At 37.9% G+C, this 9,764-nt stretch overlaps 1 protein-coding gene across 1 annotated transcript; it reads left to right on the top strand.

Annotated features, from left to right (window-relative positions):
• The first annotated feature begins 272 nt into the window (after positions 1-272).
• On the top strand, positions 273-8,513 carry MS4A3 (membrane spanning 4-domains A3). The gene is made up of 5 exons (XM_021685238.2): positions 273-428; positions 1,082-1,216; positions 4,476-4,532; positions 6,855-7,013; positions 8,391-8,513. Exons 1-5 carry the CDS (start codon positions 273-275, stop codon positions 8,511-8,513), a joined length of 630 nt encoding a protein of 209 aa, XP_021540913.2.
• The last annotated feature ends 1,251 nt before the right edge of the window (positions 8,514-9,764 follow it).

Genomic DNA, 9,764 nt, shown 5'->3' with positions numbered 1-9,764 from the left:
ATGTATATGTGCATATAAAAATGAGAAGGGGATCACTCTTCACTGTTTCGAAGTTAAATGAGGCACCCAGACTTATTACAATAGTCTGATGATTACTACTCCAAGACGAAATGAAATTCAACCATGTAAATTGTTGCTCCATTTGTGAAGTCATTTTGATGTATGGACAGAAATGAACCCTTCTGTTGCACTCAAAAAATATTAGCTAGTGGCAAATGGGAAAATGTCAAACCTCTGGACTTCTTTTCTGTGACAGCCATCAATAACGCCAGATGGCCTCCCAAGAAGTTGGTAATGCAGGACCTGGGAAAGCCTCAGCAGGTGGTGCCCCAGCAAGCCAGGTGGAATCAGTGTTGATAAATAACTCTGTCTACCAGCCCATTGATGAATTGCAAAATCACTGGAAGGAGAAACTACAAGCCCTTGGGGTATGTCAACCTTAGTGTAAAAATTAGAAAAATTTTGGAATTTTTCTAATAATTGGAAGAAATTAAATATCATGTGGAAAACCTTGTTTATTCCCATCAGGAAGAATCTGAGTTATTCATCACTGAGTCAATAATGTGCTTCTTTAAGAAAAGACTGGGGCCTATTTTAGATCCGGGGAGTAGGAAACATCCTATCAACATTGGAGAATGGACTGCAATCTGACCACCACAGCAGGAGGCTGAGTTCTTATGAACTCACATTCCGTATTTTAAATTTAAAAATTGCATTGAGGAAAGGCAGAATGAACTGCTATTTAATGTCTGAGTGCCTTCATCATATTACGGCCCTAATGTATACTAGGAAGATATTTGAGCCCATCTATATTACCAGCCATGTTGCCTCTACTCCTCAGCCACTTTCTGGAAGGTGTTTGTGAGAATGAACAGGAGCAGGGGGAGAGGGGGAGATGAAGGGCTGCCACTGGGATCGGTGGGGATAGCACGGGATGAAAACCTCCCAGGGTAAGTCCGGCTTGACTTTATAATCATTTCAAGCACTGATATCTCCTTTCTGAAGAAAATTAAAATTGTCTCTTCTCCACATACACTAGTATATGACCATTATTTGCAACCCCACCCCCCCCTTCTTACAGGCCATCCAGATCCTGAATGGAGCAACGATTCTGATCCTGGGTATTTTTCTAGGTTCTTTACAAAACATATTCCATCTCTTCAGGCAGTTTTTCCTTATCTTCTACACAGCCTATCCACTGTGGGGTCCTATATTTGTAAGTATTCATATTCCCCTGACCAGAGTTCACTGCTTAAATACCACTGCTAGAAGTGTGTTTGATTACTATAGTGTCATTCTTAGGTGATTTGAAGATTGCCTGCTATGGGTTTGATTTGTAAGTCTTTACACACATATTTTAAAAACCAAGTGCCTGTGAATAGTGCAAGACTGTTGAATCACAGATCTGTACCTCTGAAACAAGTAATACAATATATGTTAAAAAAAAGTAAATAGAAGAAGATAGCAGGAGGGGAAGAATGAAGGGGGGGACATCGGAGAGGGAGATGAACCATGAGAGACGATGGACTCTGAAAAACAAACAGGGTTCTAGAGGGGAGGGGGTTGGGGGATGGGTTAGCCCACTGATGGGTATTAAGGAGGGCACGTTCTGCATGCAGCACTGGGTGTTATGCACAAACAATGAATCACCAAAAACTAATGATGTATGGTGATTAACATAAAAAATAAATAAATAAATAAATAAAAACCAAGTGCCTTTCTGATTAAGAGAAGTCATATTTGCTGAGTACAACTTAAGTCCCAAACACTGAGTTAATGCATTCATATATTAAACCCAGGTATTATGTTTATGGATACTAAGAAAATTAAATGAAAACTGAGTATTGGTGAATTGTATTGTGTAGCCAAGAGAAGCCTGCTTTGGGACATAAGAGATCTGCCTGCTGATTACAGTCTGGAAATCAGAAGACTGATTTCCCCTATCTGGGTCAAAACGTAATCAATAAAATAAGCTTTGGTCCTAGGTGATCTTAAAATTTATTTAGCTTTGTTATTTGATTATCACCTACCTGATGGTGTACTTTTTAAAAGGTGATTAGTAGGAAGTGTTAATTAGGCAGGACTTGTTTTGTTTGTAGATTCTGGTGTTAGAACTTTTGAGAATTTGGGGCGCCTGGGTGGCTCAGTTGGTTAAGCGACTGCCTTCGGCTCAGGTCATGATCCCGGAGTTCCGGGATCGAGTCTCACGTCAGGCTCCCTGCTCAGCAGGGAGTCTGCTTCTCCCTCTGACCCTCCTCCCTCTCATGCTCTCTGTCTCTCGCAAATAAATAATAAAATCTTAAAAAAAAAAAAAAAGAACTTTTGAGAATTTATATGTGTTTGGTCTCGAACAAAGATGCTACCATGACATAGCAAAGATGGGAAAGTTTAGTTGAAAATAATAAATGGAACACATAATTGGCAAATGAAGAAGAAAGACATTTATAGTAAATCTTGGGCTCTGATTTATTCAAGCTTTGATTTTTTTTTCAAAATCATTGACCTTCAGCTGTCCTTTAAAACAAAATTGCTCATCATCTGGCCAAAATTTCTTGACCCAAATCAGATCTCATATTTTGACAAAAAATTATATTCAGTTTCTGGATATAGTATAACACATGTAATTTAGATTTAACATTTCTGAAATGTTTAGGTAGTTAATATGATTGTTTAGATGACCTAGTTAGAATCTGGATTTTTTTCTAGAAAACCGGGAATACACATTTTCTCTGCATCGTGAATCCTGACTATCTAAATGGGAAATTTCCATGTTGTAGAAAAGAGAACAATAAAGGGTTTCAGTTATTCAATTGGAAAAGAGTGTTCTTTTCTCAGAAAGCTGAGGTCAGTTTGTTGAAAAAAAGTGGTCAGGGAACCAGAGCTCACTCCTTTAAGGCATCCTCAAGACTAAGATTCAAATCTGACTGTTGGATTCCCATTGCCGGAAGCTTTTCTCTGGCTCTGTATAACTGATGGAGCAAAGTCTAAGATCTATGACATGGAACGAAGCCTTTCCTATCTAGTCTGACCTGTGACTATACCATAGTCTTCCTCCCCTTCCTTCTGTATACATGCCCTGCTATATATACAACAACCCTCCTCTTACTAATCCTTATTAGACCGTGTGACTTTAGAATAGATATTCAAGCTCTCACCCTTCAGTTTCCTAGGATAGTAGAGATAATATGAGGACCTTATCTTTGGGTCACTATGAAATTAAAAGGAAAAAATATATATAAAAACCTTAGCTATTATTAATAATATGAGTGCTTTGTGTATGCTGGGCTCATATCTAGGACCTTGCCATGTGTTATTTCATTTTATCCCCATATAGCAATAAGGTCAGTGATATTAACATGGGGATATGCACATCTCTGTTTTACAGGAAAAAAAAAAAAACACAGGCAAAGAGGGGCATGACACTTTGCCTCAGGTTATAGGATGAATACAAGCTGAAGACTGCATCAGGACACAGAGCGTATGCTCTTGGCCACGAAGCTCTAGCGAGCCTGGAGTTTCTTGTGATAACCACTTCGTTATTTGAAGTGGAATTCAAAACCTGTTCCTTCGTGTTCAATCAGAATTCAAGAATTGAATTTATGTAGCAAGCTTTTGCTCTCCACGATTTTGGCAACTTTGTCTTCAAACCCTAGGAGTGGCTTGGTAAATCGTTGTAAGATATATGGGGTATAAAACAGAATCAAGTTTTAAGAAAACCATGAACTTGTAGAGAATTCAATTTATCAAATTAGAGTCATGAAAACAATAGCTTATCAAAAATAATCATTTAAAAATCAGTGGATATATCAATATAGACAGATTTGCAGAAGTTCTTTTAGAACATCTAATCCAATAAATCAAACCCTTATATGAAGCCTGAGTAAGAACATGAGAATAATGTTACATATGCATGTGTATATAAATAAATATTATTGGGGCACCTGGGTGGCTCAGTCGTTAAGCATCTGCCTTCAGCTCAGGTCACGATCCCATGGTCCTGGGATCGAGCCCTGCATCTGGCTCCCTGTTCCGCGGGAAGCCCGCTTCTCCCTCTCCCTCTCCCCCTGCTTGTGTTCCCTCTCTCGCTGTGTCTCTCTCTGCCAAATAAATAAAATCTTTTAAAAAAATAAATATTATTTACATTTACTATAAATAGAAGCATAAAGATAATTATGTTACATTAAATATATGTATTTACTGTATTTTTAAAGTATGTACACTCATATAACCTATAAAAAGCCAGACATAAAACATAATGAAAATATTATATATTTGCTCAAAATTTTAACTAATTTAAAATTGTATTGCTATAACATGATGAACGACATCAAGTATAATTCCATGTGGTAGAATGTGAATTTAAAAAAGAAACTTTGTGCAACCATTGCTAGATAGCTACTAATTGAAGGAGTACAAAGAAAAAATAGTTGAGACTTAGTATTTTCTTATCTGTTTCATTTCCTGTGCTCAAACAGTTCATTGTTTCAGGATCCTTATCTGTTGCAGCTGGGAGAAAACCCACAAGAGTGTTGGTAAGTGGCAGTTCTTCTTGTCTTCCTTTGATCATAGGACTAGAAATAAGTTATTTGTTAATAGCAGGAGAGTAGAGGTTGGTGAATCCAACGGAGACACTGCGTCTCATGTAATGCACAAGAAAATTCTCTTTTCTTAAGGCGTTCAGATGTTAAATTATCAGAAAATCATAGAGATTCAAATGATTATTGGAATGGTTACCTTGAATATTTGATGAATCTGAAGCTCAGAAAAAGGCTTCTTGATTTTTTTGTGTAGTGAAACTTGACCATTTCTGATTACTTTGAGCATACACTTTCCACCACTAATTCTACAACTGAAAGCCAAAAGTTCTATTCCTTTAGTGATTCATTAAACACTTTACTACGCCCTTGTTATGTGTTCTATCTGAATCATCTGCCCAGCTACACAACTTCCCTAGCTCATTCACTCTGCCCCCTCCCTGGATGGCCACCTCAAACACCAATCCCTTTTCTCTCACCTTTATTCTCTATTGGTGACCTTGTTTCCTATTCTGAGAAACTCAAATCATTAGAGAAGAACGTTCAGACCCCCACTCTAATATCCACTTTGTGGACCAGATCTGTACCATTTCTCTTTTCAGTCTAACCTCTTACGGCAGGTGACCTCTCTATGATTTTCTTCAAAGCCAGTATCCCTAACTTGAATACTAGAGTCCATTCTGTTTTTTTTTTTTCCCCACCCAAATGTACCACTCCAAATGTCTTTCTGCTAGATCTTTTTAATCAGCCTATAAACATCCAGTTACTGCTCTAAACAGAAAAAAAAATATTTTGACCTTCTTGTCTCCTGATAGCTATGTGCACAATTTGCTTTTCCTTCTGTAGCTAAACTCTTTAAATGCATTATCTGTACTGTCTCCAATTCAGATCTGCACAGTTTCAACTAAACCCATTCCAGTAAGGGTTTATTTTCTTCCCTATCCTATCTCCATAATCATTCTCCTTAAGATTACTGCAGACTTCTATGCTGACAACACAAAGATCAATTCCCAGTCCTTATCTAACTTGACTCATGAGCAGCATTTAGCACATAGTTGGTCACTCCTCCTTCCACTAATTTCTTCACTTGGCCTCTCGAACACTTTGATTAGCTGGTTTTCCTCCTGTCTTTTCAGTGTCTCCTTCTCAATGTCCTTTCCTAGTTCTTTTGCTTCTCTCTGACCTTTGAAGGCTGGGGTGCCCCAGAGCTCAATCCTTTGTCACCTGTCCTACTCATTCCTTTTGTGACCTCATCCACGCTCATGCCTTCAAGTGACATCTGTATGCCTACAACTGTGAATAAATACTTCCAGCCTCGATCTCCCTCCTGGGCAACAGGCTGGCGGATCTCATTGCTTCCACTTAGGGTTCTAAAAGCCCCAAAACTCTACTCCTAATCTTCCTCAAGTCTTCCCCCTCCACTGTCCTCTCCATGTCCACTGATGAGAACTCCCTCCTTCCAGATTCCCAGGCCAAAAACCTGAGAATTACCCCCAATTTTTCATTCTTTGACAATCTTGAATCCCATTTGTCAACAAATCCTATTGGCCCTATGTTCAAGCTCAGTCCAAGTTTGACTGTTTCTCCTCTGGTCCACCACCATCTTCCTTAATTGGGCTCCTTGCTTCTACCCTCGGCCCTCTCTAAACCAGTGCCTCTTGAGACACCAGTGTTCCCTTTGGTACATTCATCTAATTGTGTTGCCCCTTTGCTCAAAGTCATCCAGTGGCTCTATGTTTTCCTCAGAGGAAGAACCAAAGTTCTTTTTGAGACCTGCAGGGCCTGGTGTGATCCAGCTCTCCTCTTTCTCTCCAGCTTCAGTTCCTCATATTGTTGACTTTGGCCACTCCCCTCTAACCATCCACCTTGTCGCCTTGCTTCCCCCAACCATGCCTGCAACACTCTGGCTGGAGGACTCTGAGCTGTCTCCTTGCCCGCAAGGACTCTCCTCCAGTTATCCTCTCGCGTGTCCCACTCGGCTCCTCATTGCCTCTTCCTGGGCAACATTCCTATTAACACCACCATCTCCACTGCTTGCTGGATGTCCAGGTCCTCCTCACTCCACCCCATTAGCCTGCAATACTTAACCCCTTTACTATTTACCTATTTGTACGCTTAATTGTTTTCTTTGTCCCTGCCACTAGAGTGTAAGCTCCATGAGGGTGCGGATCTTTGTTTGTTCATTGACGTGTGCCCAGCATCTAGGATGATGCTGGGCGTGTGAACAACCTTAAATTGATACTTAGTTAAATGAATCACCACCAAAGGAAGGAAGGATGTGCTTCCTATATTAAATGAAAATTCCTATTCTATTTTTAGGTGCAAAACACTTTTGGAATGAGTATTGCCAGTGCTGCTGTGGCCCTGGTTGGATTTGTTTTGCTCTCCATAAGTTTAGCAGTTAATAAGCAGTCTTTGAGGAGTTGTGAGTCTTCACAGTCACAGGACTTATGCATTTTCGTGGGCATCTTTTCAAACGTATGTTTTCAAAATTTGTGTTTAATTAGAAAATATTTCAAACAATCTAAAATGTACAGAAGAATAATATATTAGGTATCGTGCGACCTTGATTTGAAGCTGGGCTTTGCCACTCATTAGCTCTGTAATGAAAGTCAAGTTAGACAATCTTTCTGTGCTTCAATTTGCTCACCTTTCAAATGAGGATGGTAATAGTATCAGTCTCACAGAGTTGGTGTAAGGATTAAACAAGTTAATATTTGATGAACAGTTAAAACAGTGCACCTTGTGTTATATTATTAATATTTATTACTACTATTACGCTCTCCAGGGAGATTAAATTGAAAAAAAAATTTATTACTACTATTACGCTCTCCAGAGAGATTAAATTGAAAAAAAAATTTCTTTCACATCTTCCTTAATAAAACTGACTTGGGAGATTTGCAGTGTTCTCTGTGGTCTGGGATTTTCAAATCATGACTCACTTTTGAATTTTGGGGGGTATTTTATTTTTAAAGGGAAGTTCCTTAAGAATAACCTTTTCAAATGATTTTGTTGTTTGTGTGAGATAATCTCTCTCTTCTGAGGTCCACTTAGAATTAAGATTTCCCTTCAAATTTGCCTATTTTCTCCATGATGACCTATTTTTACTGACTGACTCCCAGTCCTCCTGTGTGCTGGCATAGAGTTTGTGCCTCATTTTTTTCTAAAATTGTATTTTTAATTATCTAAGTTTATATTTATATGGATCTGATTTTTTTTTCCTGTGGATTTCATAGTATTTTCCCTCTGGAGCAATTTTGTATTTGCTTCTTCAAGCAAATACAAATGATATTAGAATACAATCACAATTGTATTGTGATTACAATTGTATTGTTATTACAAAGAATAATATCACAAATACAAGTGATAATAGAAGAATTGCTAATCTAGTAATTTTGTGTTTAATATTTCAGTTTAGTGTTTAGTTTCTAGCAATGATGTAAATGCACAAACCCTCTAATGAAGTTCCGTTAATGAAATGGTGGAGGGGTCATTTTTGTCTATTTTCCTGAACTTCCTACTCGTCTCCCTAGTTTGCTATGACTCAAATTAGTAAATGTTAGTGAGAATATCAGCATTTTACCTCTATTTACATTTTACCTTTATGGTTTCTTCACCCATGACTACTTCACGTGGGTTGATAAAGAAATGCAATGTGTCTCTCCAGGGAAAATATTTCCATGTTCTTAGGGTGACAAAGTGTCTCTTATAGTGTTGGTGTGTGTCAGTGTCTTAAACCTAATCTATGGTTCACTTTGTTCTAAGGGTGGGAGATGTTATATTTGGTTTCCTGATGACATTTTTTTCCCTCTGAATGTTTGTACTGGGTTTGATATGAGGCATCATATCCCCTAGGGCCTGATGTCCCTACTGCTGATCCTTACCTTGCTGGAATTATGCATAAGCATCTCTGTCTCAGCATCTCTGTGGTGCATAGAAATCTCACGTAATTCGAATAAGGTGGGTTTATTTCCATGACTAATAATTCACGTAGTCTGCTAAGGTTTGAGGTTCTCTCTGAGTCCCAGAATTAGAAAGACACATTTATGCAGTAATGATTTGTGGGGTTCCTGGAGTTGGAGATGGTATGAACATGAGGGATGGAATGAAGGCTGGAAAATGAGGAAACAGTGTATTTAATGTAATATTCAATACATGTATAACATCATAGTATAATGTTATAGTAATATAATTAGTATCATAATCAATAAATTAAAATATCAATAATAATACAACTACTACAATATAATGAATATTATAATAACATTTAGTATATTTTTATACAGACATAATTAAGTTCAATTATTTCCTTGTAACTTGTCAGTTTCTAGTTGTCTAGCCAGGAAAAAATTATTAATTCTTTCCAGATTTTAGGTAACTCAACTATAAGATGAAAACATTTTCATTCTCTTCTGACGTTTGTTGTGAGGACCATGTACATAAAACTTCAGCACAGTAATAATCAGCAATCACATGTTATTGGCGATGATCATGATGATTAAGGAAGGGATGGAAGGAGAGGGAGGGGATGATCTTATTCTTGGACATTGATGTTTTATTTTCCAGGTGATTTCCTTTCCTTCCAATTCTGTGTAAGCAGGAATGCCTCCTGATGAAAATAAGTCTGAGAGCAAGGAAATTCAAGCTTAAATCCCCAGTGAGTCAGAGCTTCATCCAAGAACTCAGGAGGATGGGAGACTGCAAAATATAATCCTACTCTCTTAGGACACCAATCATGAGAAACTTGAATATTTGACTCAGTTTTTTCTGTTCTAATTATAAACTCCATTAGTATGTTTGGATATGGAAGGAAAAATACACTTCTTTAGACATTCTTGGTTTCATAACTTCTGTGATCACCACTGCAAAGTTGTTCCCAGAATCAGTGCTCTTTCTTCTTACCCACCTACTCCACTGATTTCTAAGGTTTAAAGAAGCCAAGTAGAAGAATTCCTGTTTTATGTATTCTCTCTAAACCCAACTCCCAACCATCCACTGAAAAAGAAAATGAGTCAGATTTTTTTCACTGCAGAAAAACACTTCCTGACTTTAGCTGACATCAGTATTGTAAAAACTCAAATAAAAATCCATCATTATCATCAAGATACATTTTTACTACATTTGAGGTAGGAGGGTCAAGCCTCAGAGATTTTATTTCAGTCAGCTTCTGAGATTCCAACATGCCCTGATACAGAAATGATGGTGTAGACTGGGGACTTTGAGAACAAT

This window comes from Neomonachus schauinslandi, chromosome 11 (genome assembly GCF_002201575.2).
Source record: "Neomonachus schauinslandi chromosome 11, ASM220157v2, whole genome shotgun sequence".
Lineage (NCBI taxonomy): Eukaryota > Metazoa > Chordata > Mammalia > Carnivora > Phocidae > Neomonachus > Neomonachus schauinslandi.
The sequence above is the reverse complement of the archived record's forward strand: the minus strand, read 5'-3'. Positions and strand labels throughout refer to the sequence as shown.

What these genes read in the sequence shown, in the direction of transcription:
- MS4A3 (XM_021685238.2), top strand. Translation starts at nt 273, where the DNA reads ATGGCCTCCCAAGAAGTTGGTAATGCAGGACCTGGGAAAGCCTCAGCA. An exon ending in CACTGTGGGGTCCTATATTT is followed by an intron (nt 1,217 to 4,475) that starts GTAAGTATTCAT and finishes GTGCTCAAACAG; the next exon opens with TTCATTGTTTCAGGATCCTT. An exon ending in GAAAACCCACAAGAGTGTTG is followed by an intron (nt 4,533 to 6,854) that starts GTAAGTGGCAGT and finishes TTCTATTTTTAG; the next exon opens with GTGCAAAACACTTTTGGAAT.